The 16,891-nt window shown below is 38.0% G+C and overlaps 3 protein-coding genes across 4 annotated transcripts; all 3 read right to left on the reverse strand.

The window, feature by feature from the left end:
- Positions 1 to 98: 98 nt before the first annotated feature.
- Positions 99 to 3,556, reverse strand: gnl3l (G protein nucleolar 3 like). Of its 2 annotated transcripts, none has more exons than XM_084705392.1 (15): positions 3,451 to 3,556; positions 3,298 to 3,341; positions 2,905 to 3,009; positions 2,703 to 2,819; positions 2,540 to 2,623; positions 2,235 to 2,370; positions 1,988 to 2,091; positions 1,719 to 1,863; positions 1,551 to 1,638; positions 1,270 to 1,447; positions 1,050 to 1,192; positions 821 to 957; positions 583 to 749; positions 306 to 480; positions 99 to 201 (listed from the first exon to the last, which is right to left on the reverse strand). In XM_084705392.1, the coding sequence occupies exons 1-15, from the start codon at positions 3,461 to 3,463 to the stop codon at positions 134 to 136; spliced, it is 1,704 nt and encodes a 567-aa protein (XP_084561518.1). In that variant the 5' UTR covers positions 3,464 to 3,556; the 3' UTR covers positions 99 to 133. The 2 variants fall into 2 exon arrangements, with proteins under 2 accessions (XP_084561518.1, XP_084561519.1); XM_084705393.1 differs by having other exon boundaries at positions 3,455 to 3,549.
- Positions 3,557 to 5,906: 2,350 nt separating this feature from the next.
- LOC146273001 (red-sensitive opsin) lies at positions 5,907 to 7,761 on the reverse strand. The gene is made up of 5 exons (XM_084706426.1): positions 7,470 to 7,761; positions 7,095 to 7,263; positions 6,820 to 6,985; positions 6,452 to 6,691; positions 5,907 to 6,318 (listed from the first exon to the last, which is right to left on the reverse strand). The coding sequence occupies exons 1-5, from the start codon at positions 7,705 to 7,707 to the stop codon at positions 6,220 to 6,222; spliced, it is 912 nt and encodes a 303-aa protein (XP_084562552.1). The 5' UTR covers positions 7,708 to 7,761; the 3' UTR covers positions 5,907 to 6,219.
- Positions 7,762 to 11,212: 3,451 nt separating this feature from the next.
- Positions 11,213 to 13,694, reverse strand: LOC146273002 (red-sensitive opsin-like). Its single transcript, XM_084703984.1, has 6 exons — positions 13,592 to 13,694; positions 13,109 to 13,405; positions 12,599 to 12,767; positions 12,324 to 12,489; positions 11,965 to 12,204; positions 11,213 to 11,825 (listed from the first exon to the last, which is right to left on the reverse strand). The coding sequence occupies exons 1-6, from the start codon at positions 13,692 to 13,694 to the stop codon at positions 11,727 to 11,729; spliced, it is 1,074 nt and encodes a 357-aa protein (XP_084560110.1). The 3' UTR covers positions 11,213 to 11,726.
- Positions 13,695 to 16,891: the final 3,197 nt, after the last annotated feature.

A 16,891-nucleotide genomic window follows, 5' to 3' on the forward strand; every position in this document is an offset into this window, starting at 1 on the left:
GAGGTGCAAATTGACCAGTAATATCATTACCTGTTAATATAATTCGCTATACAGAAATACAGGCATAACAATGACAAACCCACTGCTAAACACTCAAATCAAATATAGAAGAACAAGTTTATTTTCTTTAATCTCATCCATCTGCAAATGCAAAGTTCATTGCAGATGTCAGGGTGTCTGAGAGTTTGGTTGCAATTTTATCTGAAAAGAAAAAGAGCATCTTAAATCAAACTGAAGTTATCACCTTAAAAATAGACACTATAAATTAGTAAATTGTATTTTACCTACAAACCTAAAATACCTACCAGATCTTTTTTGTTGCTTTTTCCTCTTCTTGCTGGCAGCCTTGAGTGCCTGACCTTGCTGCAGTGGGTCAACATTCAAGATATCCTTTAAATCCAGATCTCTGGAAGAAGCTGCATCTGCAGACCCACCAGTCTTTGACTTTTGAGTTTGTATCTGCACAGTCATAGGTCCAAACTGTAGACCAGAGTACAAATTTAGAGTCAATTTAATATGGTAAGAGCCATGAGATTCTCATGATTCTCCCAAGTTTCATGTACCTGCAGTCCCGATCCTTACCTTCAGATCCTGATCATCACCCATGGATTCAGTTTCAATTTTGGACTCAATCTCCTTTGGAGAAGCAAGTTCCATTTCCAAGTCAGAAGGTGGCGTCTCCAGATCACCCTGTGTCATCCCAGAGGTTGCCATGCAGAATCCCATTTGCACATCAGGACAAGAAGACTCTGCAAAGTAAACATCCTGTTCATACAAATGCTCGCAGTTCCCCCAAAAAACAACATCTCATGAGTCCTACCTGCTAAAACCTCCTGGTTCCCCTTATCCAGTTCATCCCAGTCAAAGGCTTTACCCATCTCAGACACAATCTCAGCACTGATATGAGTAGGAAGAGTGTGGGTCTCCGGAGGATGTGTAAAGTAGCTGATTCTACCCCTACATGACAAAATGTGTGCATAGTTGGACCATGGGATTTAGCTTGGAGGTAGTGGTGGTTCACACAATACTGAATGCAGGATGTCACCTACCCTGTCCAATCCAATAAGACACTTTTAGCAGCTTTGTCACTATCAGGCAGTCCTCCTTTCCTTAGCTTGCCTTGTCGCTGAGCCAGCAAAGCCAAAAACTCTAGAGCTGAGTGGAAATCTGGAACTCCATAGTGTTCCATGATCTGTACAAGACAGAGGGACTTGCTAGATTACACAGTGATACCAAATAAATCATACAAGGCCATTGACATCACTGTACCTGTGCCTTGTTGCACCGTCTAAGAATGGCTTCAACAGGGGGTAGGGGATCTACAAGTTGTTCAATCTTCACACAGTTCCGAAGGATCATGGCAGCATCAGTTGTTGAGGTTGCCATTACAATACCTGGGCAATCTAAAAGTTTGATGTGTTTGTCCAAGTGTATTTCCTGAAGGCACCTGAAAAATATTAAATAATCAGTTCAGCAAGAATAGGTCCGATAGCACTAGACATACTTACAATAAACAAAAGTTCTATAATAAACATAAGACTTCTACTCACTTAGTCACACCAGGTGTGGCCCCAACATTACATGCACGTGCCCGTTTCAAGCTGTTTATCAAACTGCTCTTTCCAACATTTGGAAAGCCTGAAAAAAGACAGTGTAGTTTAGCCTTTATGTCAGACATGGTGTAACTTAACATTTATTGAGGGTTTAAGAGTACCAACCGACTATTCCGACTGTAATGGCTGTCTTTATGTCTTGGTTGCGACAGTAGTTTCCAAGCAGTTTCATGAGGCAGTCAGCTCCCACACAGGCACTGCTACTGAGGAGCTCAGAGGAGGCCTGAGTCACTGGCACATTACTCCTTTTCTGCACAAAACAGGCACAAAAATAGATTCAGTTCACACATTCAAGTATGTTTTCTGAACATGCTTAAAATGATTACACTCAAATGACAGAACATTTACTAAAACAAATTAAATCATTCTCTGACCAAGTTTTTGTTCTGCTGCTGAGTTGAAGCTTTGAATGCAACAGTAGGAAATTCATTGCGAAGATACTTGATCCATTTCTCCACTATATCCTTAGAAACCAGATCTGAAGGACAATGAAACTAAAGAATACGTCTGCATGTTGACTGAATAGATTAATGTAAATCGCGTAACTTCCCATTTAACTTTTTTCACACATACTCCAACCAGAACTTTTTTAATTTGTATACGTTTCCCTCTCAGACTTACCAATTTTATTAAGTACTAATACTATTTTCTTTTCAGTACCACTCTGAATGACAGCCTGTTCCACCTGGGGACACCTGCAGCCTAGAGGGTCTCGGGCATCCAGGACCTCCAAGATCACATCAGAAGCTTCAACCACCTTCAAAGAACACAGCAGACAACTTATGAGGTATGCCTACTCTGTATATTATACTGTATAATACTTGATACCAATGTATTCTAATACTATACATGGAAACGGGTAAAGGGAAACTGAAGAAAAATTCAAACTTGTTGAAGCTAAAACTAAATATAATATAAATACTTGCCTTTTTAAATTCCCTGTAATATGCCTTTCTTGAGTTCTCATTTTCAAAGTTGACATGTTTCTCTAAACTCTGCATCTCCATTTCCTGCATCCAGATAAAAGCACACATTAGAACATAAATAAGATCTCTACAGTTTAAATTTGTTTTTATAGTCTGTTATTACTTTCTGCTCAAACTCTCTTTGACGCTTCTGAATGTCTCTCTGAAAGCTATCCAGACTTCTCCTCTTCATTTGCTCTTGTTCTCTTGACAACCTCTGTCTTTCTTGGAGTTCTTGAAGCTGAGGTGAATAAACACAATGTTGTGTTAAGGTTTCCAAATGAAACGTATGCATGAAGAGGCTAATAGCAGTTTTCACGAGTTACCCTTTTTCTTCGAATGTCTTCTGGTCTCCCATGTTCTTTCATATTTCGCACTGAAATATCTGGATTTGTATTCCTTGAAAGGTCACTCTGCGGCCCATCGTTAAGCTATTGAAGAATGATACAAAGATTAATTACGACAGGCCGCACTTCGGTGCCAGAAGAACTCGGTACCAATGTAAGCAGGCAATCAAGGATGCCTACATTTTACTAAAGTGACTTTCCACAAGCAAGATACACACATGTTAATTAATCAATATCTCCCAGGCGTATTAGCTGCCATTTGTTGTTACACTTGAACTTGCCGATTAAACTATGATAACGGCAGTGGCCTCCACATGCACAATGTCAGCTAACTGTAAGCTAACTGTAGGCTAGCCAATCAGCGAATCTTACCTTATATTTTCCCCGACAACCCAGTCGTTTCGCACGTTTTTGTTCTGTGAAGAGAAAAGTTACATAGTTAAACACAACACTGATTTGTTAATCATGTATATTTCTAAGTTGCTTGAATTAAAAACAGTAAAGTAAACATGGGGCAGCACGTACTGGCCTTTGACATGATTTCACATGTGGGTCTGGAATAAATGTCTTCTTCTAGGCTGTTTATGCTAGCGCTTGGAGACACAAATGAATACTGCCCTCCGCTGGTGAAGATGGTCTTGCAGAAAGGAAACTAACAAACCCGAGCAGAGAGATTAGAGGCCACAAACTAAGACAGCATCCCTCTCCTTCTTTAAATGTGATTGATTGAAGCATGCTGATCATGACAACATAGAGACAAATACATTAGTTTAACTAATGAGCACTGTATAAAGATCCTTCAACATGAACTGGCCTTTTCACAGGATGAAATTCCTTTCACTTCGACCAGATCAGAGCCATAGAAAAAAAAAGGCTCTGGAAATTAAATATGGTCGTAGGCAAATTTTGCGAAGCTTGCTATTTTAGCTTCTATTCCAAACGATTCAAACCAGAATAGGTTTGAATTCGGGTTATTTGCGAATTTATTTGCATGCATTTTCTCATGGGAGTTTCCTGATTGACAATTGCCCTCGCCCCTTTCTGTGACACCACACCAATATAGAGGGTTTTCACGACCCGTCATCGGACCGGAAGTCGGCTTCTTGGAGGCACTCTGCATCACAACAAAGCATTGGCACTGAAGTATATTCCGAACGTCGTCAAGGAAAATGTTGAATTATTGCCGTGTTTCAGGTTGTACCAATAGGACAGATCGAGAAAAACATTTGGTATAGTATCGACTTCCAAAAGTTATTAAAAACCAGGGAGAGGAATACCAGAGATTATCTGAGTAAAGGAGGCGGTTGTGATTGGCAAAGCTCAACCAAGATCTACGAGGGGGAAAATCTGGACAACATCATATTTGTTCGGCACATTTGTCAGGTATTGTGAAATGTTTATTTCGGTGGCTCATAACAAATGTTCTATTGTAATGATACTATTTTTAATAGTAAATAGTTTACTGCTTTTATTGTTTTTACTGGGATTATTTTACTGTAAAACTGACATTGACATAATATAATTCATATCAAACAACATGTGTATGGGTTCAGCGAGAAAACCAGGTAGAACAATATCGGGATATCCAACTGAAGGCAGAATCACCGGGTCTTCACGGATCCAAGTAGAGGGAACTAGGTTAACTGGTAGGGATCTGCAACTCCAATATAAATCATAATTTCTCAAAATATCAACCCTTTTCTTGTGGTCCAAGTCCTTCCCTAAATGCCTGTGGACCTCGGACACGCTTTGATGACCATTTCGGTCGTTTAGACATGGCTACGGTTGTACCAAAGAGTATAGAATATACGTTCTTTGGTTGTACTCCGTTCAGTTGTTTACACCGACTGCCTCCAATATGGCCGCGCATCCGGGTTACCGCCCAGAACGTGACGTCGGTGAAAACCATAGGTAAAAACCCTCTATCAAGACGTTGTTAAAACTAAAACGCTGTTCCATACGAATTCACCCTATCCTAGCCCCTCCATTTAAAGCCACTCGCACAAAACACATGAACAACCTGCCTGACTACAGTGTAGTCTAGTTGTCCACGTCAGAAAGCTTTTGAGAGAGCAGCATCGTTTTTTTCACAAATTACCATAGCGCATTCACATAAGAACACAAACAACACTATCATAATGGACCTAAACATGGTTAACATTTAGTTCTCACTACTTTTAAGCTAGCATGTTAGATTTGTGACATTCTATGATTGAGTTTTAACTATAAAATCTGGAACTGGATTTATTGCTTGTTCTTTCTCTAGAATTCTTGAGCCTGTAGCTCGGTTGTTTAAAATACCTCTGCCTAGCCTGGTGGAAAACTACAGTAACATGCATTGAGGGCAGAGTGCGCACAGGTTGGTAGGTAGACAGACAGGTAGCGCGTCCAATCATTAGTTTCGGAACGGTCTTAATATTTATTACAGTCCTGCGAGGCCAACATATGTCAGATTGATTTTATATTACCGTCAAACCTAGATGTATTGGTTGCTATCAAGATGTGAATTTTATTTCAGCAAATATGATAAAAAGTACTTCTTAACAACATTGCCCACACCCTCTCTAAGAAACTGCTGTAATTGCACTTAGGCTACACCACATGGGCTCTGACTCAGTTATGTCACATGATGCATCTATTCCTCTCTGAAGCTATACTGCACTGACATTTACTGAGGAAATCCATATAATATCGTTGGTTTGTAATATGGTTGGTTGTTAAAACTAGATTCTGCAAACTCTTCTCTCTATGATAAAAAATGATCGATGTTGAGAGTACCTACAACAGATTACATTTTAATTTGCGAGGTTGCCAGTAGGCTACTTTATTTTCATCAGAAAACAAATAACATAAATAATACAACATAAAAATTATACCAGCATTTTTTTTTATTTTCAATTTGCAGATCTTTCTAAAATAAAAATCTTATGTCAGTAATTGTACACATAAACAATAGTTTTGAACTTGCCATAAACGTATTTTTCCCTAAACACACTGTTTAAGAAAATATATCACCATTTTTGCATAGACTGTAAAAATCTATTTGAGCACATGCCATGTGCTGTATAGCTTTTTTGTTTATCCAAGAGCTATTAAAGTATCTACAAATGTGTATGTAAGCTAAAATTGTCCCCTGATCTAAACTCATTTAATTCAGAGGTTGATTTTAGCCTGTTATAGTAACTGCAATAAAAGTAATTGCATGGTGCCAAAATATATACATAAGTTTCATGTCTTTATGAGATCCCACTATTGCATGGGGGTTTCCAGACCAGTGTGATGAAAGGACAGAGTTTATGCAGGTGCAACAGAGGACACCTCAGTTTTGGATGTGGATACTTCAGAGCCATCATCCACCTTCTTTCCAAACATCTGCAGGATGCAAACACGGAACTGGGAAGAAAAGATGGGAGAAAGAGTTAGACATTGAATGTGAATTGTGTTGTATTACTTTTATTTGGATAGACAGGCGTTTCTCCATTTTAATGGATCAAAAGAGATGTTATTTGCAAACAAATGAACAAACCTGTCTGTTCATGAAGACATAGATAATTGGATTGTAGATAGTGGCGCTCTTGGCAAAGTAGGCTGGTAGTGCAGCAGCCAGAGGATGGAAGGCATATCCTGGGTTAGCCGCAGCAAAGCAAGCAAAGAATGTGTAAGGTCCCCAGCACACAATGTAAGCAAGGATCATCACAACAACCATCCTGGACACTTCCTTCTCAGCTTTCTGTGTAGACTCAGAGTCTTTCTGCTGCTGGGCCACCTGTGGTAGAAGAGAGATATCAAAGGGTTACATAAACTGACCTTAAAGTCTGCTTATGAAGCACAATGAAGCACCATTTCTTTTAATGCAAAATACTTTAGCTATACAAAGAAGATGTAATAACTTACAGCACGGATGGCCAACCACACTGCAATGTAGCAAAGGATAATGATGGCCAGAGGGAGGAAGCAGCAGGTAATCATCAGAACAACCATGTAGGACTGTACTCCAGGGTCTTCACTTCCACTGAACACATCAGGTCCACAAGAAGTCTTCAAGCCATGAGGCCAAAACCTTTTAAAATGATAGAAAAGAGAAAGGGATAGGTTAGTTAAACAGAGACATTCAGTATTGGCAATAATTCAGAATTAAAGAAATCTCAAGTCGCTAAGGGAGTATTCACCTGCTCCAGCCAAAGATGGGGGGAGCACACCATGCTGCTGACCAGACCCAGGAGAAGACAATACCGCCAATGGCCCATTTAGCATCAAACTTGACATTTCCAAAAGGCTTGCACACAACCACCCATCTCTCCCAGGAAATCACAGTTAGGGACCAAAGAGCAGCAATACCTACAAAGGAAAAATTTAAATGACCATTAAAACTGACATTCTAATTCCTCTGCAAAGCAACAAACTGATCAATGCAATGGCTAGAGGGGACTGCTGCATACTGTATATGATGCAAACTTTTTCAATGCTGTGTTCAAACTGTGGCCAAGACATAATCTTTCTTTTATTTGGAAATATAAACTAGTTTACATGTAGGATCTTCTTACCACAAGTAGAGACAGTGAAGCCCTCAAAGACACACATAGGGTGTCCCAGAATGAAATATCCGAAAAATTGATTGCAAACACTGATGGTGCTAGCCAAAAGGGTCTCTCCAATATCAGCAATAGCAAGGTTGACCAAGATCCAATTCAGAGGGTGCTGGAGCTTCTTGAATTTTGCTGTGGCCACCAATACTAGGCCATTGGTGAAGACTGATGCAATAACCACAAATATCATCCACATTGTTGAGAGATTGTACACCCATCGGGGAGCAATGTGGTAGTTAGGGCCCTCAAAGGGATCTGTAAAAAAAACAACATTATATTATAAGTTGTTTGAACCTTATCATGTTTTGAACTCATGCATACAAACATCCATATGCTGTTTGTGAAGCAATCTAGCCTGTAATCTAAGGATCACACCGCAGTACCTCAATATTTGAAGGACTCTTACACCAAACATGATCTATACAAGTTCTCACTTTACCTTTAGTATTGTTGCTGTTGGTGTAAGTGAATGAAGACTCTCTTGTTGTGTCTTCATTACGCCGTCTTGCAGCAAACACTGCATTTCCCCACTCCTCTGCCATTGCTGATGTAGTCTAAAAAGAAATCAAGTAAAAATTGAAACAACTTTGGTCAATCATTGAATTGATACAAATTATTTGCATTAAAGATTGTTACGGGTTGTTTTCTTTGCCTTTACCTTGTGGTCGGCTTTCTTCCCCTTCTCACCCCGCTGTTCTGTTAGCAACCAACAATGTGGGATGCCTGAAGTTGTGATATTTTATACCAGGAACGACGTCATCAAGATTAGCCTATATATTGGTATTTAGGCCATAGAGGGGAGGTCTCTAAGAAAGCAGGAACTGTGCTGCTTTCACTATACTATAAAGATGGATGGTTTACACTAAATCTCTATTTACTTCAAGTTTAACTTTAAGTACAAATGGCCACTCCTTCTTTCTCTCTCTCATACATTCACATACACACACAGGAGACACTAACTTGGTCAAACTGAAGCCATGACATCAGTTTAAGGTTAATCCTGCCTGGATTTGAAATGCTGTTAGTGACGTTTGTCTGCTTCAAATGAAATTGATGATACTAATTATGCTTAAAAAATAGAAATTTGCATTGGAACTTCATTACTAGTGGGTATACTAGTTGCTGCCCCCTTGGGAAGTGTGCCTCCTGAATGGCACCATTAAACCTTTAAACCTCTGCAGAAAATGTACAGGTTCTGTAGAATTTATTATGGATTTCTCCTTTTTGTACCAGCCCTTAAGATGTATATTCCCTATTTTTAAATACATTGTTTTTTTAACAACAGGCTCAAGCTTTGGTCAAGCTTAGTGATGTCCTCAGCAGATGTAGATGTGGGTAGGTAGTGCAGCCAAAGGATGGAATGCATTGCCAAAAAGCTGAATGTTCTAATGATGATCATCATCATTACAACTGTCCTTAACCCTTCCTTATTATTTGAAAGAATGCATTCCACTGAACACATTAGGTCTGTAAGAAGTCTTCAAGCCATGAGTTCATAGTTTAAAACAATTACTGTGAGGTTTTTCTTAAATCTCTTTAATATGGAGAAAGCCACCCTGACTGCCTTCCAGTTCCAGTCAAATGGAAACAACCAGTGTCCCATTTGTCATCAAACCCAACATTTCATATACACCCATCTCTCCCAGGAAATTATAGCCAGAAACCACAAATCACCACAGAACTCAAACTTTCAGATTTTCTTTATTTGTAAAAAACATAATGACCTGACAGAAACACAAACACCTATGCGATAGGCATTAAAAACGTTTACGATATGTAAACTAAGAGTATGTGCTGTTTATGCATTGTTAGTGAATATCTAAACCTCTGACCACATGAAGTGTGTCTCTGATATGATTACTTTTCATTTATTTTTAGTACAAAGTCCATCTCAGTCTTGATTATTTAATTATCACAAGAAAAGGGCAATTGGCCTTGTGGTTGTGTCATAATCCATAATAGCCTCCTAATGCCAATGTTCTAAAGGTTTAATATGGCCTGTATGACGTGGTGTTTTACCCCATGTGGAATGAAACAGTTAAATTGATAACCTTTTAAAAAGTGTTACACAGTTGTGAAGAGGGAAGAAATGTATTAATCTTGATATTGCAATACAATATCAAGATTAAGATGGATGAAATAGGAGCATTTGGATAGCAATATGAATGTTATACCGAGCATCTTCATAAATAAGAACACCCAACAGATTATTTCAAATTGGGCAGCCTGACACACCTGACTTTTTAAACTGCTTTTTAAATTAGTTACAGTGGTTTTGGGGCAAGATCCTAAGTGCTGGTAATCTTGTTTGACAGGGTTACTGTCTCACACAAGGCCACAGCAAGGATTATATGCCATAACCCTAACCCTTAGCAAGGTCTAAAAGCACTGTGCTTTGGCACATTGTAGAGTCGTACCAAATCAAGCTGTGGGTTGGTTACCATTAGCAGCAACAGAGTCAATGTCAGCATTAAATATACAAATCTAAGAATAGTATGAGGAACAAACAAATGTTGGTAGGTAATGCTGCCAGGGCACGGTTTAGTATACCACAAATATAGCACTCCTTGTAAGTATTTGTAGAAGAGTAATTGTAGATTGATTTACTTGGTAGGTAAAATAAAGTCAATACTTCAATGTCTGGGGGTATACAATGAATACAATAGTGGCCAGGTTGACAAGGACCAAATCTATTTTGCAGTATAGTCCTGTCTTCAAGAGGGGGAATACTTACAGTTCTATGATATCTAGGTAAGAGAAGGTTGACTACAAGTAAACAAGGTTTAAGATTTTCAGTTAAATGAAAGCAGCTTATTTGAACTATTGCGCTTTCACCACACTTTACCTGTGACAGTCTGATTAGTGAAGTCAGAAGCACCTTAATTCTCCTGGCTTGATGGTTCACTTTAGGCAAAGCAGGGTTCATCCAAAATCAGAACGAGGACTTAGGAATCAGGTTTCAATTAACATACTTCTGTTGTAATGTTTTTCAACGATATATATATATATATATATATATATATATATATATATATATATATATATATATATATATATATATATATATTTTGCTTCCTTCAGGTAACCCAAAGCGCTTGCTTACAACCATTTAATTGACCCAGGAGAAAGACATGGATCACACCAACCCTAAATCTTAACCTGAGTCTATTAGAAGTAAGCTACAAACTGTAGGCCCAAAACATCTTTACTCAATGCAATAGAAGGGGATTGTAAACTATTGAAAAATTTCAGTAAACAATGATGGATCTTTTTATTATAATTATTATTTTTTTGTATTTCTAACTCCAACTGTATCCTAATGTTGTTTTCTGGTAGTTTAGCAGTTTCTTCTGAAGACTGGAGTTCTAGTTGTTTGTAATTCATTGCTAATATCGACATATTAGTACATAGTTTACTAGTACATAGATATCTTTCTTAGAATCCTTTTGATTACTGTAATTAAATTGTGAAGTTAACAGGAATAAACAATTAATACATTCAAGTATGTAATCTAAATACGTTTCACTCATATTATCTGCTGATAACGTTTTGTAACTTGTGCGGGCTTGGTTGAATATACGGACTTAAGAAAAAAACACAGAGCCTCATGATCTTAATTGCATCTCAGTTAATTTATTTGAATGTCCCACCTTTAGTTAGCAAGAACAGGGGTATCATTCCTTAAAAGGCTAAATCCTGAATGTTAACACAAAGCATGTGATTGGAAAATCTCAACAGGATAGAAATGGGTGGAGTACTAAACCAAAATCTATGGCCTGAGCTATGGCTACAAAGACTCACACTCTGTGACAGTTGTAAACTTACTTTCAATCCAAACATTATTTAAAAGCATTAAATGATACCGCATGAACCTAATGAAAATGCCTTTAGTAGGGTAAGTCAATTGTGAAAAATAAATGCATTATCACATGCAAATACATTTCATGTGATATTTCTTTATAATCAATGGCATTCTGTGAAAATTTTTAATTGACATTGCACAGCATTGTAAAGAAGGATTTTGCCTTTTACTGACCTGAGGACCATTACTCATAACAAAAATGTGGTTAAGGTTGGTAACCTACCCCCTAGCTATACATCCCTGGTCATATACTGTACATTTGTTCCATCAGTTCCATCACAAGTTCCATCAGGATGATCTCCGTGGAAAGTTCATAATTTTGTTCCAAGCAGGAAAGTGTTGTTGAAGGGTTATTATGCAGGAGCCACAGATGAGACTTCTGTTTTTGATGTGGATACTTCAGAGCCATCATCTTCCTTCTTTCCAAACATCTGCAGGATGCAAACACGGAACTTGGAAAAAAAAGATGGGAGAAAGAGTTAGACATTGAATGTGAATTGTGCTGTATTACTATGACTATATTTGGATAGACAAGTGTTTCTCCATTTTAATGGATCAAAAGAGATGTTATTTGCAAACAAATTAACAAACCTGTCGGTTCATGAAGACATAGATAACTGGATTGTAGATAGTGGCGCTCTTGGCAAAGTAGGCTGGTATTGCAGCAGCCAGAGGATGGAAGGCATATCCTGGGTTAGCCGCAGCAAAGCAAGCAAAGACTGTGTAAGGTCCCCAGCACACAATGTAAGCAACGATCATCACAACAACCATCCTGGACACTTCCTTCTCAGCTTTCTGTGTAGACTCAGAGTCTTTCTGCTGCTGGGCCACCTGTGGTAGAAGAGAGATATCAAAGGGTTACATAAACTGGCCTTAGAGTCTGCTTATGAAGCACCATTTATTTTGTATGCAAAATACTTTAGCTATACAAAGAAGACGTAAGAACTTACAGCACGGATGGCCAACCACACTGCAATGTAGCAAAGGATAATGATGGCCAGAGGGAGGAAGCAGCAGGTAATCATCAGAACAATCAAGTAGGACTTTACTCCAGGGTCTTCACTTCCACTGAACACATCAGGTCCACAAGAAGTCTTCAAGCCATGAGGCCAATACCTTTTAAAATGATAGAAAAAAGAAAGGGATAGGTTAGTTAAACAGAAACGTTCAGTGTGGGCAATGAAACAGAATTGAAGAAATCCAAAGTCACGAAGGGAATATTCACCTGCTCCAGCCAAAGACAGGGGGAGCACACCATGCTGCTGACCAGACCCAGGAGAAGACAATACCGCCAATGGCCCATTTAGCATCAAACTTAACATTGCCAAAAGGTTTGCACACAACCACCCATCTCTCCCAGGAAATCACAGTTAGGGACCACAGAGCAGCAATACCTACAAAAGAAAAATGAAAATGACCATTAGAACTGACATTCTAATTTCTCTGCAGAGCAACAAACTGATCAATGCAATGGCTAGAGGGGACTGATGCATACTGTATATGATGCAAACTTTTTCAATGCAGTTTTCAAAACTGTGGCAAAGACATAATCTTACTATAGATTTGTTGAGTTTGAAAGTAAATCTAAACATAATAGTATATGATAATTATATATAATAATAGGATAGAAAATAGTATAGAAAGTAATCATTTGAAAATATGACATATATTACTTTTATACTGACTTTTGTTTTATTTGGAAATATAAACTAGTTAACATCTACGATCTTCTTACCACAAGTAGCAACAGTGAAGCCCTCAAAGACACACATAGGGTGTCCCAGAATGAAATATCCAAAAAATTGATTGCAAACACTGATGGTGCTGGCAAAAAGGGTCTCTCCAATATCAGCAATAGCAAGGTTGACCAAGATCCAGTTCAGAGGGTGCTGGAGCTTCTTGAATTTTGCTGTGGCCACCAATACTAGGCCATTGGTGAAGACTGATGCAATAACCACAAAAAACATCCACAGTGTTGAGAGATTGTACACCCATCGGGGAGCAATGTGGTAGTTAGGGCCCTCAAAGGGATCTGTAAAAAAAACAACATTATATTAAGTTGTTTGAACCTTATAATGTAATGAACTCATACAGACAAACATCCATATGCTGTTTGTGAAGCAATCTAGCCTGTAATCTAATGATCACACCACAGTGCGATCATTAGATCACCACAGACTCTTACACCAAACATGATCTATACGAGTTCTCACTTTACCTTTAGTATTGTTGCTGTTGGTGTAAGTGAATGAAGTCTCTCTTGTTGTGTCTTCATCACGCCGTCTTGCAGCAAACACTGCATTTCCCCACTCCTCTGCCATTGCTGATGTAGTCTAAAAAGAAATTAAGTAAAAATTGAAAGAACTTTGGTGAATCATTGAATTGATACAAATGATTTGCCTTAAAGATTGTTACAGGTTGTTTTCTTTGCCTTTACCTTGTGGTCGGCTTTCTCTTGCGGATGTGGTATGTGGTTGGCTTATGCTATAGATTTCCCTTCTCACCCCGCTGTTCTGTGGGCAACCAACAATGTGGGATGCCTGAAGTTGTGATATTTTATACCAGGAACAACGTCATCAAGATTAGCCTATATATATTGGTATTGACGCCAAGGGAGCAGGGAGCAGTGCCAGTCCTAGCACGTTTGGTGCCCTGGGATGCCAACAGGTGTCCACATTGCCATGCCAAAAAACCCTACCGGTTGGGAGGGTCTCTGTGCTGCTTTCAACGTATTTAGGCAGGAACTGTGCTGCTTTCACTACACTAAAAAAATGGATGGTTTACACTTAATTTATATTTAATTCAAGTTTAACTTTAAGTACAAATGGCCACTCTCTCTTTCTTTCTCTCATACACTCAAATACACACACAGAAGATATTAACATGGTCAAACTGAAGCCATGACATCAATTTAAGGTTAATCATGCCTGGATTTTTCTCTGCTTCAGATGAAATTGATTATACAAATTATGCTTAAAAAAGAGAAAGAACTTTGCATTGAAACTTCATTACTAGTGGGTATACTAGTTGAATGGTCGTGTACCAAAAACATTTGAGGAACAATTCTTGACCTTTACACATAGAGATGATTTACTTTTACTTCTTACTTGTAGCAATTTGTTCAATGAAGCAGATTAGTGAGGTGGTCTGTCTCTGCCCCCTTGGGAAGTGTGCCTCCTGAATGGCACCATTAAACCTTTAAACCTCTGCAGAAAATGTACAGGTTCTGTAGAATTTATTATAGATTTCTCCTTTTTGTACCAGCCCTTAAGATGTATATTCACTATTTTTTTATAAATAGCTTTTTAACAACAAGCTCAAGCTTTGGTCAAGCTTAGTGATGTCCTCAGCAGATGTAGATGTGGGTAGGTAGTGCAGCCAAAGGATGGAAGGCATTGCCAAAAGCTGAATGTTCTAATGATGATCATCATCATTACAACAGTCCTTAACCCTTCTGTGTCAGCTTCTATAGTGACTTATTATTTGAAAGAATGCATTCCTGTAATGCATGTCTGTAAGAAGTCTTCAAGCCATGAGTTCATAGTTTTAAAAAATTACTGTGAGTTTTTTTTTTTTTTTTCATCTCTTTTATATGGAGAAAGCCACCCTGACTGCCTTCCAGATTCAGTAAAACGGAAACAACCAGTGTCCCATTTGTCATGAAACCCAACATTTCATATACACCCATCTCTCCAAGGAAATTATAACCAGAAACCACAAATCACCACAGAACTCAAACTTTCAGATTTTCTGTATTTGTAAAAAACATAATAACCTAACAGATACACAAACACCTAAGAGATAGCCATTTCAAACATGTAAGACATGTAAACAACAGTACATGCAGTTCATGCATTGTAAGTAAATATCTAAACCTCTGACCAAATGAAGTGTATCTCTGATATGATTATTTGTCATGTATTTTTTGTACAAAGTCCAACTCAGTATTGATCATTTAATTATTCAAAGAAAAGGGCAATTGGTCTTGTAGTTGTGTCGTAATCCATAATAGCCTCCTAATGCCAATGTTCTAAAGGTTTAATATGGCCTGTATGACATGGGTTTTTACCCCATGTGGAATTAAACAATTGGTAACCTTTTAAAAAGTGTTACACAGTTGTGAAGAGGGAATACATTACTTAATCTTGATATTGCGATACAATGTCAAGATTAAGATGGATGAAATGGGAGCATTTAGATAGCAATATGAATATTATACCAGGCATCTTTATATGAATAGAACACCCAACAGATTATTTCAAATTTGGCAGCCTGACATATAAAGACTTGACTTTTTTAAACTGCTTTTTTAATTGGTTACAGTCGTTTTGGGGCAAGATCCTAAATGCTGGTAATCTTGTTTGACAGGGTTACTGTCTCACACAAGGCCACAGCAAGGATTATATGCCATAACCCTAACCCTTTGCAAGGTCTAAAAGCACTGTGCTTTGGCACATTGTAGAGTCGTTCCAAATCAAGCCATGGGTTGGTTACCATTAGAAGCAACAGAGTCAATGTCAGCATTAAAGATACAAATCTAAGAACAGTATGAGGAACGAACTTCAGTCATGAAATGTTGGTAGGTAATGCTGCCAATGCACAGTTTAGTGTACCACAAATATAGCACTCCTTGTAAGTATTTGTAGAACAGTAATTATATATTTATATATTTATTTGCTAGATAAAATAAAGTCATTACTTTAACGTCTGGGGGTATAAAATGAATACTATATTTACAAGTTGGCCAGGTTGACAATGACCAAAACTATTTTTCAGTATAGTCCTGTCCTCAAGAAGGGGAATACTTACAGTTCTATGATGTCTAGGTTAGAGAAGGTTGACTACGAGGTTTAAGATTTTCATTTAAATGAAAGCAGCTTATTGGGACTATTACGGTTTCGCCACACTTTACCTGTGAGAGTCTGATTAGTTTTGACATGAGTGAAGTCAGAAGCACCTTAATCCTCCTGGCTTGATGGTTCACTTTAGGCAAAGCAAGGTTCATCCAAAATCTCAATGAGGAAATAGGAATCAGGTTTCAATTAACATAGATCTGTCGGAATGTTTTTCAACATTATATATATATGTATATATTGCTTCTTTCAGGTAACCCAAAGCAGTTGCATACAACCATTGAGCCAGGAGAAAGACATGGATCACACCAACCCTAAATTTTAAACTCAGTCTGTTAGAAGTAAGATACAAACCTGTAGGCCCAAAACATCTTTACTCATTACAAAAGAAGGGGATTGTAAACGATTTAAAATGTCAGTACACAATGATGGATCTTTTTATTATTATTATTATTTTGTTGTATATTTTACTCCAACTGTATCCTAATGTTGTTTTCTGGTAGTTTAGCACAGTTTCTTCTGAAGACTGGCAATCTAGCTGTTTGTAATGCATTACTAATGTTGACATACTATTACATAGTTTACTAGTACATAAATATCTTTCTGAGAATCAAGATAACTTGATGACTGTGGTTAAATTGTGAATTTAACAGGAATATAGAATT

This window comes from Hypomesus nipponensis, chromosome 9 (genome assembly GCF_054491055.1).
Source record: "Hypomesus nipponensis isolate SF chromosome 9, ASM5449105v1, whole genome shotgun sequence".
In the NCBI taxonomy this organism is placed as follows: Eukaryota; Metazoa; Chordata; class Actinopteri; order Osmeriformes; family Osmeridae; genus Hypomesus; species Hypomesus nipponensis.